Consider the following 16,439-nt stretch of genomic DNA (forward strand, 5'->3'; position numbering starts at 1 on the left):
GTATGTGCAGTTGTTAAAATACACCCATTGTACTCTATTTGCAAAAAGCGGCCAGTGATTTTGCGGGCCTTGATTTTGGGGTACTCAGCTTTAGACACCTAAGCAGAAGTGCTGAGCAACCTCTTCTGTACTGAAGGAACACTTCTGAAGATGAGGTCTCTTCAAAATGTGTAAAGTGGGCACCCAGAATTGGAGGGATCCCAAATCAGCAGTAATGTCTGAAAACACTTCCTTAAGCAAGGGCCTGATCCAACTCTCTTTAAATTCAATGGGAGATTTGGAATTGACTTTAAAAGGAGCAGGGTTGGACCCCAAGTCCTTTCACACTGTGGAACCCTTGCAGTGCATGTGAGTGGGGCAGAGTAGAGCTGCTCCTCAGCATGGCTTTTGCACATGGAAGGGGGGCTCCCTGCTGGTACTGGCTATGCCAGTGCAGAGATGTATTAGCAATGGACCTGGAAAGGGATTGTTAGATCTGCACTTATGCAATGATTGGAAACATCTACATACGGGATATAAGGCAGGAGTGGTCATTACTCCAGGAGTAGTGGCCATGGAAGGCTACAGAAGGGATACATTGTAGTCCTGTAGCCTGCCTCCAGTAGGGGTGTGATTTTATCCCTTGCACAGTAAAACCAGATTATGTAGGATTTGAAAATTTTCTACCACTATGCTGAAAAATTTAAGGATTTTTGCTAGTCACAGAAATGCACAATTGCCATTTGTGCTGTGTGCACATGGGAGTGCTGTTTGCTAAAATGGTGGGCACTGGCTAAAAGTAGATGTTTCCAGATCCTTAGAAATGCTCTGTTTATGTCCTTAACTCTTTGGCAATGGTAAATCAATCCCTTCCATTGCTGACTGTTAAATTAAAGGATGCTTAGCATAAGGAAATTTCAGCTTCAATAACTGGTTTTTGTTAGGTAGCAATTGTCACCAGCCATATGGGCATCTGCATCAGACTTTATCAACTTAGTTTGAGGATATCTATTGCATTGTCAAAGTGCTGCCTTGGGAGAACCATGAAGGAGAATTGATCAGCTGTGTTTGTGGTCGTAAATATTTTAGTCTGTGGAAGTTCTTTAACCTCAGTAATAAGAGCAGAGCCTGGGTCATTAGGGCCGCAACACTCAGACATCAAGATTTGCAAGTCCAGATGTGCCTGAAGATTACGGACTATTAATGTACCTGTTGAATCAAGAGCCATCAATGCTATAGGGACCGTTTAAATGGCAGTGAATGCATGGGACTTCAGAGAACCTGGGGTCTAAATGTCCCCTGGGAGACTAAATATCCCTAATCTCCTAAACTGCATGAATAAACAGATGAAGAACTAGGCCGTGATGTGGCTGAAAACATTAAATATTCCCCCAGTAATAGGAAAGCTGTGAGAATGCCATATGCTCTACTAAAGCCAGGTGGTTCTTGCAGAACAAACTTGGTATATCTTGATGTTTCCATTGCCATCTAGTAGCTTTGGCCTATCTTGAAGCCATGGGCAAAGAATGGTCTTGTGGTAAGCCACTGCGCTTGGACTCAGGCAGTCTGTGTTCAGTTTCCAGGGTTCTTAGGCAAGTAACTAAATCTCTCCGAATTAAGTTCTCTATCTGTAAAGTGGGCATAATGATATTCCCTGACCTTGCAGCAGTGTTTGTGAGTTAAATTCATTAATGTTGTGAAGCAGTCAGATGCTACAGTAATGAGGATCATATAAGTACCTACCTAGAAAGAACTATTAGCTCCCAGCAAGTCCATCTCCCCCTCAGTTCAGAATTGTTCTTACAGTTTGTTTTCTAGTGTTTTATCCAATCTGGTTTGAAAATTCCCAAATGAATCAGTTTTTACCATTTCCCTTAAGGTACTTCTACAGCCTAATAGATCTTCCTGGCAGGAGGTTTTTCCTAAATCTTTCTATTCTCAATTTCATTTTTCAATCCTAGTTCTACCCCCATGTGCCATGTTAAATAATTCCTCTGTATCTTTGATATTTACACTTCACAAATATTAATAGACAGCTATGGTTGCTCCTTTTGTCTCATAACCAAGCTCTATCTGTTTAGCTCATTTAATCTATTATCTTTCCTAATATTTTTTTCTTTCCTCGTAAATCAGTCTCTCTAGCACCATAATGCTTTATGTTGCTTTTCTCTGAACCCTTCCAAGTTTGTCAATGCCTTTCTGGTAGGATGTTGCCCAGAAATTAATATATTATTCCAGGGGTGGACACAGTAGATCTGTAGAGAGATGGACTTTTTGCACTATGCTCTGAATTGTGTTGTCTCTGCAGAAGCAACCCCAGATTATTTTGGCTGCACTGCATTATAGGGCCACTTAGTTGCAAGAATGGCTCATAAGTGCCAGTAAGCTGTGCATAAAATAAAGCGTCCTTGAGACTGCTCTTTCTTATGCTAGGGGCTAGGCAGGCCCAAGAATAGAGAAAGTGCAAAGATGGCTTGAAACTACCTGTTCCTTCTCTTGTAAATTCCAATGCAAGTGCACAGCCCAGCCAAAACAAAACACAACACAGAGCCTTTTGTTTCTAAATACTGCCAATACGATGTGCAGGAACTTAATCACACGAGCCCCATTACCTTTATTTAATATGAGTCATAAACTGAAAATGTCCTGTTTTTGCTGAAACAAAAATATCTCTATTCATTGCAAAAATCTGATATTTATGCAACCTTAAGGTTGGAGGTTGATTTCAGGAAACTGAAAAGTGAGGACTGAAACCAGCGCAATGTCTCTGAGAGATCCAGGGAGCTGAGGGGAAGCATAGCAACAGCATCACCCTTGAAAAATGCTGTGCACTCTCCCCTGCAAAGGTCCAGCTCTGCTGGCTCATATACAGAGGTGCTGCAAGGTCGCTTTTGGAAAGCACCTAGCACCAGCAGCAGGGCTACATGTATGGAGTCCTTGGGCTTACTGTACGCAAGGACTGTAATTATGCTTGATCCATCTGCAGGGTAAAGGGGTTGGCTCCTTGCATCCTTTCTGGGTCTTGTGCATCCATGCTAGGATGACCAGATGTCCTGAGTTTATAAGGACAGTCCCGATTTTTGGGTCTTTTTCTTATATATGCTGCTATTATCCACCCCATCCCCCCCCCATCACCCCCCCCCCCCATCCTGATGTTTCACTTTTGTTGTCTGGTCACCCTAATCCATGCACAGGTGTGGTTTGATCTGGCCTTCTGGTTCTCACAAACACATAGATGACTGTAGGACCCTAAATCTCATGGCAGTGTATGCTTTGTCACTTACCCCAATATCAGATGAATCCTCTTCAACACTGGAGCGGTCTCCTCTTTAATAGCCCATTGCTAGACTTGTGTTAGCCTCAGTATGAACAGCAGATCCTCTCTTTTGAACTTTCCCGGGAGTCAGCATGTTTAAAGAGACTTCCATCTGATCTGTCCAATATACGTATCTACCATCATTTGGGAGGCATATAGTGTGTGAAGAACATAAAACTCTTTTCACAGTACTGCTACTAAATTAACTGGGACTGCGCTTCTTCAAGTGTCAAGAGCTCTGGTTTCTTTTTTCTGATTCTGTGTCTACTCTCTTAACTCAGGGCTGCCTCTCTCCTAGAATGTGTTAGGTGTGAGTCACTCTTCTTTTAGTGTTATTTTGGCAGTTTCTGTAGCCCTTTCATTATTCATTAGCTGAGAAGTCATTTTGCTTGCCCACTGGTGAGGTGCTTTTCTTCTTCTGGTGGTTCACCTCAGCTATGATGGCTATTGGCCTATGTCCTTGAATCATGGAAATGTAGAGTTGGAAGGCATCTCAAGTGGTCATTAGTCCATCTCCCTGCACTGAGGCATGGTTATGTCCAGCCCTTCCCTTTAATTCCCTTAAGGATTTCCTGTACAGATTGAATAACTTTACATATTATTTTATGTTGATGCAAAGAAATCAGTTTTCTTGCTCAAAACTTTAGCTCCTTTGTAAAGACCTGAGTTTTTAAAGAATTGTAGGGACCGTTCCTACATGGGTAGGGAGATGAGCTCAATGATCTAACTGGCGTTTTCCATCCCCACGGTCTATGATTCTGTGATCTTCATCCATGTCTGAAAGCCAAACAGATTTAATTGCCTTCAGTGGGAGTTGTCGGTACTCAGCTTTGCTGAGGAACTGGCCTTGAATTTGGGAAAGTGGGTGTGCTGTGGAGAATCCACAGACATTATTGCAGGCAGGGCAGACCCACAACATTTTGGCACCTGAGACGGGGAGCTCAAATGACGCCCCCAACCCCCCTCGCTTGGGCCAAAACTTTGAAAGGCCTCAGTTCTGCCTTATTCCTGCTCTGCTACCTGCCCCAAAAAAGGAGAACTAACAACTTAAAATGCCTTGTTCAAAAATGTTAAATAACACTTAACTTTCAAACGCCTGAACAGCACATGTAACTTTTCTTGTCTGCATAATAAACACTGGCATTTTTATCTGTTTGAATAATCAAAGTGATGCTTTCCGTGCCTTCTTGGTTGCAAAGATTTGAACTGCTTCCTGCTGAAGGCCCACAGTCTGGGCCAGCTCATGCTCTATTGAGGTGGTTGCAAGGCCATTGTCATTGTGGAGCGTAGGTGTGTTTTTATTAACTTCAGTTTGGAGAAGCTGCGTTCTCCACTGGCAGCTGTTACAGGAAGTGTTAGAAGTATGCGCAGAGCAACAAAAGCATTTGGAAAGAGGGTGGTCATCTTCTTTGTGCACATATATTCCAGAAGAGCCTTTGGAGTTGATGCTGCTGAAATGTATCTTGAAAGGGCTTTCAGTTCGTCACCTAAAATCACTTGCATCAATATCGCATATGTCATCATGTGTCAACACTGTCTCTAGTGCCCTGCATTGGAGGGGGGAGGGATAGCTCAGTGCTTTGAACATTGGCCTGCTAAAGCCAGGATTGTGAGTTCAATCCTTGAGGGGGCCATTTAGGGATGGGGCAAAAATTGGGCATTGGTCCTGCTTTGAGCAGGGGGTTGGACTGATGACCCCCTGAGGTCCCTTCCAACCCTGATATTCTATGATTGCTGGTGTAGGTCTTCTTCAGGTATAGTGAGGAGTTTTGGAATATCATACAACTTCCCAAATATACTGCTGTGTTCCTTGAGCTGCATGAAACGTTCTTCAACTGACTGTATTGCACTATATAGCACCTGGTTAAAGAAATTCAACTTTGAATTATTGTTTGGGGTCTCTTATGGGATTATCCCGTGCCTCGTAATCAAAATGTCTTCTTCTTCGGTGACTCTTGTATTCTTCAATGGGTGGGAAAATAGCTTCAGTGTGAAGTTCCTCTGCCAACTTCTCTGCATTCTTCAGAACATTTTGAAATACCTCATCTGACTGGTAAGACTGTAGGTATGACTTTGCTTTGTCCAGTTCCATTGCTCCAGATATATCAAGGTCAACACCTTGGAGTGTCTTGCTTACAACATTTATTTCAAACATGCCACAACACTAACCCACACATAAATTTGAGGTTATGTCTGTTTCTGGTGATTCCATGTCCCTCTGCTACTGTTCTCCCACGAACAGTTCCTGTCATAGCATTATCCTCCATAATGGCAACTATGGCATCATCTATCTTCCCAATTTGCTGTTTGATAGGCTTTATCGCCTCCACTCGACTTTCCCATCGTGTGGCACTCAGTGGTTTCAGTGTCTGAGAGGATGTTCCCAGATGTTGCTTCAAAATTTGCCCTTGATGAGTTGATGTAGAGAAAAATACATAGATGCTTTGAATTACATTAAAAAATTCAGCAGCCTCACTAGAAGCTGATGCTGCATCACTGACCACCAAGTTCAATGAATGAGAACTGCATGGGACAAAAAAAGCCCAAGGGTTTAACTCTCAGATCCATGTCTGCACTCCTCTGTTCTTTCCTCTCATGTTGGCACCATTATTGTAGCCCTGACCTCTCATGTCAGCTATGGCAATTCCCATATCTTCCAGCTTTTTAAGAAGCACATTTGTCATGCCAGCTCCTGTAGTATCATCAATGTCAATAAATTCTAGAAGATGCTCTCTGACAGTCACCATTGCAGGGACATTTTCACTAGGTTCTGTTGTTGTTACAAAACGCACCATTAAAGTCGTTTGTTCCGTATGGCTGATGTCAGGTGTGCAGTCCAGAATAACAGAGTAATATCTTGCTGACTTCAGATCTGCCACAATCTTGTGTTTCACTTTTGTTGCCAGTAACTGTTTGATCTCATTTTGAACTGTTTTTCCAAGGTAGTGGTGTGTGTACATTTCTTGGGTGGTGATTCTTCTTAGATGCTCCTGGAGTACAGCATCAAACTCAGCCATCAGCTCCACAATTTTAAGGAAGTTTCCATTGTTTGGCACATACAGCTGATCTGAAGTGCCACACAGTGCTAGGTTTTGGGTAGCGAGCATTCTCACAATGGCAATGACCTTTTTCAGAACATTTTGGCAGTAAAGAAACTCTGATGCAATCTTCTCTTGATGCTGATCATCTATGGTGGCCTTTAACCCTAGTCTCATCTCAAGCTCTTTCCACCTATGGAATGCTCTCTGGTGATTTGCTGCCTTCTCATGGCATGTCAGATTTCTAGCCAGATTTTTCCAGTCCTTTGTTCCTGTAGAACCCAATGTGGCTGGAACATTAGACTGGAAGAGTTTGCAACAAAAACAGTATGCAGCATTCTGGGTTTTTGAGTACATAAGCCATGGCCTCTCCACTTTGTCACCATTGGGGATGTCACGCCAGTAATGTGTTGGATGGTAACTTCTATTTTCATTGTCTTTGGGGAACATGAAGTTTTTCACTTGCTGTGGCCCATGCAGTACAAGGAAGTCCCTCAGGCTGCTGCTTAAGTGGGTCCACAGTCCTGGATCATCTAGACTTAAGAACTAAACTCAGCAGCAGCTGTTTCTTGCGCCTCCACCACATTCTTCTCTGATCTACACTTTTCTTCAGGAATGTGCATGGTTAGCGATGCATGCATTTGAGATGGAGATATGGATGCTGCAGTAGCTGCCACGTCACTGCACTCTGCCTAACTGGAAGATCAGTCATCTCCTCACCACTCACATCCTCGCTGGGGCTGGAAGGCTCACCATGAACATTTGTGTCTGTGTGTCTCAGGGGAGCTCCTTCCTACTTAGATAGATAGAGAAGCTTCCTTTACGTTCTTTCTTTTTCTGAATGCTGCCCCAGAGGGGCGTTTTCTTCTCTCACTCATGACTGCTGTTCTGTGCCAGCTATAGTGGCTCTCAGCACTCAGTTGAAGGGGACAAATACGCAGACTGGTAGCAGGGCCTGAGTGAGGGAAGATATCAGGTCTTAAGGGCCTAACTGGTTCCTACTACTTCAGCTGACTGCCTGTTCTCCTCAAGTGGGTTCAGGGAAGCAGCAGGAAACAGGAAGCTCCCTGAGAAGCCAGTGTTAATCAGTCCAGGCTCCTGGGGGTGCTAGAGAGGTACATAAGAGGCTCCTCCTCCGCTCTCTCCCTGCAGCTCCTGCTGCTTTCTGTTATTCCCTCTCATCTTTTCTCCTGCCTGCCTGTTATCTCTTGTGCCCTCCTTCCTCCAGCACAGCACTCCACCATCTCTGTGCATCTAGAGCAGAGAGAATACATATGCACCAGCAGCAGACACAATTTTCTACACTCTGGGTCCTTGTGGGCCCTCCCCCCCCCAAGTCTGGCACCTGAGGCAGCCGCCTCAGTTCGCCTCATGGTGAGGCCAGCCCTGACTGCAGGTGAGAGTTTATCCATGGCAGGCTTATTGTGCTAGAGCTGAGGCAGCTTTTGCAGCATGTTTCCGCCACTCCTTATGATTGAGGTCTGTAGGACAGTCACTTGTAACCCAGTTTTTGCCAGTTCTTGGCTGTGCTGTCAGACTTGGAAGCTGCCATATGACCGTTTTGGGTGATTGCTGCTCACCAGTCTCCAAGAATGGGGGCGTTTATGGAGGCCGATTTATGAAGGAGAAAACAAACTCACTTACCTGTGACTGGAATTCTCTAGTTCTCTGAATATATTGCCTCCAGAGAGCTTCTTTCTTTCTGACCCTACTTCAAAGTGCTGTCTGGGCAGGTGGCCAGCAAATTGATGAAGAGGTCTGAAATACTCCTTCTGTAGATGCATTTGGAGCCCCTTCGTGGCTTTCTTGAGACACTGCACCCACTAATGGCTGTACAGATTTTGGCAGGGTTTTGAGTCCACGTACTATGATGTAAGACTTAATGATTATTGAAGCAATATATTAAAAGAGTTAAAGTAACAAGTACCTTATTTTGATGGTTTTCTTCTTTCCATATACTGTAGTCCCCGAAGTCTCTACTTATATTGGTAGTCTAGTGCCATGATCACTACACACTCTTATCCTTGTTCCCCCACACTCTTATCCTTTTTCTGCTCTTGGCTAGCTTATTTTTTATGGCTTTATACAATACATATAGCAGGTAATGCTTCTGTCTGCAGTCTTTTATGAATGTTATTGCGTGCCCCTTATGTTAGCTGCATCACACCTCAGAATGATGCAGTGCAACTTCAAAAGACTTTCTGTTATTTTGTTTGTGTACAAAAGCATACCACATAGCATTACATTAATCAGTGCAACAGGCTGTAAAGGTTCGTGACTGCTGTGTGATGCATTTTTGAAAGGATCATGACAGAGCCTTCAATTTTTAATAGATGCAATTGACTGCAGGTGCAGATGCTAGCAGTTGGATGTATAGCTGTCTGATTTGCATATACACTCAGGCAAGTGTTTAAATATTAGCATTTATGTCTGCAATTAATACTTATATCTCAGAATCTCAAAGTGCTTGCTATCACTAAATTATCACAACACTCCCTTCAGAAAAGTATTTTTATGCCCATTTACCCTTTTACAGATGGCTAAACTGAGGCCGAGAGAAGTTAAATGATTTGCTCATTAAGGCCTCACAGGCATGTTCCCATAGTTCAGAATAAAACTCTGGAGCATTTCACCTCAAGGTTGGTATTGAGTCAATACAGCTGGAGCTCTTCGAACTGTACCCTGCCTAAGAATTTGCCATCCATGAAGAAAAATACTCCTTAAAGTGAGCAACTATTGTCAAATCTTTGTAGCCACAAGGACTTAACCGAGATAGTGTTTGGCCTGTTGCAGTAGACTGAAAGGAGTTTGACTTCAGGAAAACTTCTCTGCAGAGATCACTGAAAGAAAAATATGATGTGCAAACTTTTTGGTATAGGATCTCATTTGTAGTAGAGTTTGCTTCAGTAGTAGTATGTGCTAGCAAGAGTATGAGAAAGTAACTTTGATTCTTTAACTTTAGTTGATATCTACAGTTTTTGAATCACAACACTTAAAGCCCTTGTATGTTTTTGGTTCTCTCCTGCACCTGACCCCTTTTAAAATGTAAGCTCCCTGAACATAAATGTTGTAAATTCAGAAAACTGAAAGTTCTCCAGGCTCTGTTTTAAAAAAAGCAAGATGCGAACTTTAAAAAAAAAAAACTGTCCAGAAGAGATTTTGTGAGAACGTGTTTTACTGTAGTTAGAACTGCTCAACATGAAAGCTTACTAAGGAATACTTATACTAAAAATCACTCAGACAGTCCTCTTGTATTGCCATTTAGATCTATCATTCTGATTGATCACTGTGTGGTTGCCTATTATTGAGCCTAATTTAACCCTATACACTCACACATCCATCTATTCTGTCTATTGTACCTGACATTCTACAAATTACTTACTCATGCAAATGATGACCTAAGGCAACCTTTTAAGATATTCGTGTTTAATTATACAAATGGTTTTTGATAAATAAGATTATACATCCTTCCATATGTTTATGCACTCCTTGATGAAAGCAAAATTTAATTTTCATGCAGATTTGTTGGAGACTGTGTTTAATAAGTGCTGAGTTTTATGTAGTCTGCAGATCAGTCTGGTTTTGGTGAAGCTGACAAAATCAGTAGGCATAGTTCATAGAGACGTGCAGTTTTTAATCAGGCCTAATTCAAGCTGCTGTATTTTGAAACCTTGGAATTGAAACCACTCTCTTTGTGCTAGTATAATAAAGCAAATGTTATTGCAAAAATAAATGAATAAAATTAGAGGTGCTGACTTACCCATGCTTTTCAATGTGTTTTCTTTATATTATACTTTGGATTACTGACAATTTTGCCAAATGATTAATTATATTAATATATTTAATAGAGTGGGGTCCCTTAAAAACTTGCCAGTTGCCTTAAATCACTAAGGTCCTGCTTCTGTAATTGGATCAGTGCAAGGGAAACTTAAATCCCATACAGAGCCACACTGATTTAATTGGACCTATTCACAGGCAAAAAAGGCATAACCCGCAGGGATACAATAGCAGGATTGGGGCTAGGTCAGTATTTGCAGTTTGCCCTTGGAATTTGCAGTAGTCAAGGGAATGCTGCCCTTTCTTACCTTATCTTAGGTAAGATAAGGCAAGTTTTCTAGGGCCTCCTCTGTGTACAGTATTACATGGCAAACAAAAGTGTCTGTTCTTAAATCAGCCTTGCAAGAACCTCATGAAAATGTACTTGCCCCCCTTAATCATAATGGTGAAAAGCTAGGAATGGGTGAAAGGGGATGGATGACTTGATGATTACCTGTTCTGTTCATTCCCTCTGAAGCACCTGACACTGGCCACTGTCGGAAGACAGGATACTAGGCTAGATGGACCTTTGGTCTGACCCAGACTGTGGCCATTCTTCTGTTCTTAAAAATATTTTATTCCCCTCTTTAAAAAGAATTGATTTGAACCAGAGGAGGGACTAAAGAAATGTCACAAAATTGTCTTAAGTTATAGTGCAGTTTTATCTTGTCACCAGTAAAGCTGTGTTAGCCCCATCAACTCAGCACCTCCCAGGAGTGTTCAGCATCTTGCAGGCTCAAACCCTTCACAAATTGCTCTTTGTTTTGTTTTTTCAAGGTCTGGTCAGTAAACTCTGTGGGCCGGACTCCTAGCCGCTGGGCACGCTGTAGAACAGGCCCTGCCCCTCCTGAAGGCCTCCATGCTCCCATGTTCCACACTGTGGCTTCTACGTTAGCTGTGGTAAACATCAGACCCCCTCTTAAGCCAAATGGGATAGTTAGTCTCTACAGGCTGTTCTCTAATAGCTCCGGAGGGACCGATGTGGTGGTGAGTGTTTATCAAGCTATTCTATTTGTATTTCCAGTTGAACTCTGGACATTTTTTTAGGATTTTAAATTTGTTAGCTTCTTTTTTTTCTTCTTCTTCTTCTACTTAGCAGTGCTCTCTTCTGGCCGAAGAAGGACTGACGTCTCCACTTAGCTAAATGTTGTGCTTCTAAAAGAATTAACCTTGAGTCCAGAGACTTTATCTTTGTGTTATATAGTGAGAAAATGGGGGGGGATCCAATGCAATGTTCCTGGGAGGTTATTGATTACATTGAAATACAAACGTTCCAAAAATTTGTTAGCCCAAAAAGATTAGACAGAAATTACAGCTGATATCCAAACAGCTGCTCCCTTTGGACATTACTGTGTTTTGACTTATGGATTTTAAGGCCAGGGTGGTTGCCCTGAAAAGCTTTCCAGTTGGCACAGGGATAATATTGTGTAGTAGCTTACAAAGTGCTGGAAACACCTAGGAATATTGCAAACAGTGTGGTAATGTTATCTAGTTATCCAATTCAAAACTGAAAAGTTTATAACAACGACCACTGTACATGCATCTGAAAGCACTGCTGAACTCTGTGATTATTTTATAGCATTTAAGAATGTTTCAGTCCCCCAGTAGCTCAGCAACTCCTACAACAGAATATTACAAGAACTGGTAGAAAGATAGCAAGAGGCTTTCAGTGTGTCTCACAATTAACATGTAACAAAGGTGTGTATATATCATGTCTCTAGCATGCAATATGAGCCCTTTCCGTGACCATCCCCGTCACAGCTCCAGGGGTATCTGGGACAGGTACAGAATATAGGGTGTCTAAGGATTCCCTTCTTCATCTGCTCCTTTCAGCCCTATGGTAACTTCCCTTCTGCATAGCCAGCCCCCCCGCAAAAAAAAGATTAAGTGCTGTGTAGGATCTTTTGTGGCCAGTTAGATTCTACATAGAAAACAGAAATATCATTGAGGGGGGAAACCATGGACCCCGTGCTTAATTGTCATCATTGTTCTTCTTTAAGCAGTTTGGGGAGTGTAATGATGTTGTTTAAAATAGTAGCTTTTAGGTTTTTAAAATCCCATGTTCCTTTGCTTAAAATGTATAAAAAGCACTAGAAGGCCTAGGGCTTTGAGGATCTGAAACACACAATGAGCATCTGACATGAGTCGTTTCTTTCTTTCTTTTGGTTTGAGCTGGTAACACCATCCACAGTGTCTCAGTTTTTTGCTGCACCCAGGTTGGGTCTGAAGTTTAATCTCAGTAAGTCAACTTTTTAGGCAACAGCTAGAGAGTTTGGAGTCCGTGTACGTGGAACCAGACAGGCAATCTGCTAAACAGGGGGGGCCTGGCTCTAAAGGAGATGTAAGGAGCCAAGTGTGGCATGGAAATAATTGAAAAGGACAATGTAAAAGGCAGATCCAGCCCACCCTCTGGCCATGGAAGGCCCAAACGTGGTGGGCTCAGTGTCGTTCTGCTGCTTAAGGTGGGTGGGGGACAGAACCGGGGACAGAACCATGGAGGGTTCCGGACCGCTTCCCTCTCCTGTGTGCTTCAGAGCTACGCTCCATGGGGTCTTCTTGTTCCTTAGCATACAAGGGCCCTTTGACTAAGGGATGAGTAGATTTGCACTTTGCAATCTAATGCCCAATCCCCATATACAAAGAGAGACTCATAAGACGAGGGGATCCAGTGAGTTTGTGGAGCAGCGCTGTTTCTTCTCCGAGGCCTGTTACAAGGCCGCATCCAAACCAGGTAACTTCGCTAAGTCAGGAAATCTGTATTGTTCAGCCTGGCTTGAAAACAAAAAAGAGTGACCACAGACCTTGGGCCAGGGTAGAAGGTTGTGAAGAGTACCCAGAGCCATACTGCACAAACCAAGGCAAAATGTCACACAAGTCTGAGTAAAGTAAGGCTGATATTATCAGTTTTCAAGTGATGTACAATTCAGTGGCAAATGGGAACCTCCATCCTTCACAAATCCCATTTCTTGTGCTCAACGTCCTCCATGCCTTTGTGTCTATGTCTCCATCTGTCAAGGCTTAACTGTGTTCATCTTTTATAGTAGTATGTGCCCATTCTTCCACTACCCCAGTCTAATCTGGCATGGAAGTGGCTGGGAACACTGTCTTCCTTGCTCATCATTCCTGTCTGTAAGCATAAGCCATCTGCTGTTTGCTGATAGCACGGCCTGTCCTTATCCCTCTTACAATGATCAGCTGGGTCCATATCTACTTGAGCCTGCATGTTCTTGTCACTTACCCTTTCATCTCTCCGTTGTCTTTCTCTTCTCATCCCCTCAGACCTGCCGTGTGGCTGCTGTGACTGCAGGGGTGTCTTGCTTCTCCATCACTGAGTGGAAGGCATTATCAAACTCTGACTTTGTGAGCTTTCTGTCTTGTCTTGATGCTCTGTTTCCTTGCTGTCCACCCTGGGACTCTGTGGCCTGTGCCATTTGCCTTGCTTAATCACCACAGCAGGTGGTTACTGTGATTGAAATTGCTTTTTTCTACATGCTGTTTGATTTCTTTGGATCTGGAAACCATACCTACAAATGACCGCAGCGAATTGGAGAAACAGCAGCTCCAGGAAGCAGCATGGTTTGCTTTTTCCTTAGTTATTTGCTGTTACATTATTAGTTATAGCTTTCCACACAGTTCCTATCCACACACATTTCTTTGTGCTATTTAACTCAGTTTCTCTTTAAAGATTGATGGATTCAGTTTTGCTGAGAGGGTTTCCTATGGGCTGAAATAGAGGACACATCCCTTCTGTGCCACTTGTGCAGGATATTTGGGCCACTGGCTCTGTGTATGCAAAGATCTCCTGGACATTCATAGAATCATAGAAGATTAGGGTTGGAAGAGATCTCAGGAGGTCATCTACTCCAATCCCCTGCTCAACTAAACCCAACTAAATCGTCCCAGCCAGGGCTTTGTCAAGCCGGGCTTTAAAAACCTCTAAGGATGGAGATTCCACCACCTCCCTAGGTAACCCATTCCAGTGCTTCACCACCCTCCCAGTGAAATAGTGTTTCCTAATATCCAACCTAGACCTCCCCCACTGCACCTTGAGATCATTGCTCCTTGTTCTGTCATCTGCCTGTCATTCTTTGACAATGTCCACCAACTTTTCAGGGCCAGCAGTGTGATCCTCATAATGCTGGATGTAGAGGTGTTTGTGCATAGCTGCTTCACGAGTGCAGTCCATCACAGGACTTAAACAATGGGAAAGACCTTGTACAGACCCACTGCACTGGGTGAATTTCACCCTGTATGACTAGATGATGAAAGATAAGGTCAAATCTGGGTTCCCTGGACACACCAAGTCAAAGATCCTACCACTTAGAACATTTAACGAATCTGACTTAGCATTTACAGTGCGCTGTGCTGTGTAAAGTTCTCTCTCACCTTTTACAGTTGTCTGAAGGGACTGCCACCCAGCAAACGATACATGGACTTAAACCTTTCACCACCTACTCTGTTGGTGTAGAGGCCTGCACATGTTTCAACTGTTGCACCAAAGGACCAGTCGCCCAACTAACCACTCAACCAGCACCACCCTCTCAACAGCCCCCTCCACATATACATACCATAACCTCAAGAACAGCTTTTTTCCAATGGAATGCACCTCGGTCACCCAATGGCATTGTGGAAAGGTAAGATTCACAATCTGATTTAAACTTTCAAAGCCAACTCAGAGATTTAGTCATCTTAGATAATCTCATGTGCTGTTTTTAGTATTCTTTTATATATTGGTAAATTATGATGATGATGATGATCTCCAAATTGGTGTACATTCCATGCAGAAGAAATCCTCCCAACAAGTGCTTGCCCTCCTTGGGCATCTTCTCTCAAGCAAAACATTGTACAGGTAGAGGAACCTTGCAGTGTCTCCTAAATGTTAATAAACTTGGATTTTGCTGGAGCAATAAGGGAAGTGAATTTCAGAGTCAGGTGATGGAAAACTTCCTATCTCTGCCACTCAGCCACTCACATAGAGAGACTGTTAGCAAAAGCCATAGAAATCAACTGTTGCGAGGCGGGGGTGGGAGAGGAGGAGAAAAAGAAATGCTCTCTGGACTAGACAGGACCAAAGCACAGAGGGTTTTATAAATCAAAGTCAACATCTTCATTTGCACCTTGAAGCCAATCAGTTGCCAGTGTAGTCTATGGCGAACAAGTGTAAATCTTTCCATGCAGCAAGCACACTCAGTAAGGGCCCATTCCTATCCCATTTGAGTCATTGGGAGTTTTTCCACTATAGAGTAGAGGATCCAGCCCTAAACAGGCAGCAGCACTTGATGCTTCTGAGTGGTTTTCATTGGCAGCCTCAGACAAAGTGCATTGTACAATTCTAAATTAGTCTGTATTTTACAGCATCATGAGTGTACTCACACCAGAAACCAGATCTATGGCGTATTTTGCATAGAAATGGCAGGTTCACGTACAATATCCTGTATTGCCCCACTCCCCAAATGCCCCACAGCAAGCTTAGCCATCTGAACCAGTGAAAAATCATCTTTAACCATGAACTAACGAGAAGCAAAAAACTGCTGCCATTCTGCAAGTGGAAAACCTGCTTAAGCCAAAATTAAATGTAAAGCTGTTCATGTCGCTCACCAGCACCCACTTCCTCCAATCCCCTGCGCCTAGGTATGGATTCACCTGTGGGCTGTCCTGTTGAGTCCTTCCACAAAATGTCCAGTTTTCAGGACAATGTTGTGTACTGTACTGAGGTTCAGTTCTTAAGCAGTTACTGTAACTAGCAACATGCTCCCAAAATGGTCACCTGTTCCCTCTCAGAGAGGGACAGCATATTCCCCCATCTTCAGCACACCATGAATCCAAGCCCAAGATGGCAGCTGCCTGGTATGTGTGTGACAAAGAGAGTTTTTAAGTCCTGACCTTGCACATTTATATTCTCCCAGAATGGACTTGAAATGCAGCCCTGCTAAGGCATAGCAGGGATTAACGTTTCAGCCTGAGTTTCACCAGGATCGTAATGAGGCAAGTGCAATTGTGCACCAACCAAGAGTTGCACTTGCTGTTTTGCACCAGCAATAAGTTGAGAGCGTAAATGGCATCACAGATATATATGTCTTATAAATACCAAAGATAGGTAGCTAGATTTAACTACCTAATTTGCAGGTGCAAGCAGTTAGATGTGAATACATCCACAGTTTCATGGTAGGCACAAAATTGCAGGTGTCAAACTACAAGCATAATCGTTTGTGGGCATGGGATTAGAGGTCATCACCCTAAAATCAGGACCAAAGCATTAGAGATTGAATGGGATTTAGAGTGCCCAAAAG

The 16,439-nt window shown here is 43.1% G+C and overlaps 1 protein-coding gene across 1 annotated transcript in view; it reads left to right on the forward strand.

Annotated features, from left to right (window-relative positions):
• Window positions 1-16,439, forward strand: part of USH2A (usherin) — a 580,026-nt gene that overhangs the window by 549,350 nt on the left and 14,237 nt on the right. The window contains exons 64-65 of the mRNA XM_048843172.2: window positions 10,927-11,136; window positions 14,545-14,783. Coding sequence (XP_048699129.2) covers window positions 10,927-11,136; window positions 14,545-14,783 — 449 coding nt within the window. The remainder of the gene's footprint in view (window positions 1-10,926; window positions 11,137-14,544; window positions 14,784-16,439) is intronic.

Source organism: Caretta caretta, chromosome 3 (genome assembly GCF_965140235.1).
Source record: "Caretta caretta isolate rCarCar2 chromosome 3, rCarCar1.hap1, whole genome shotgun sequence".
In the NCBI taxonomy this organism is placed as follows: domain Eukaryota; kingdom Metazoa; phylum Chordata; order Testudines; family Cheloniidae; genus Caretta; species Caretta caretta.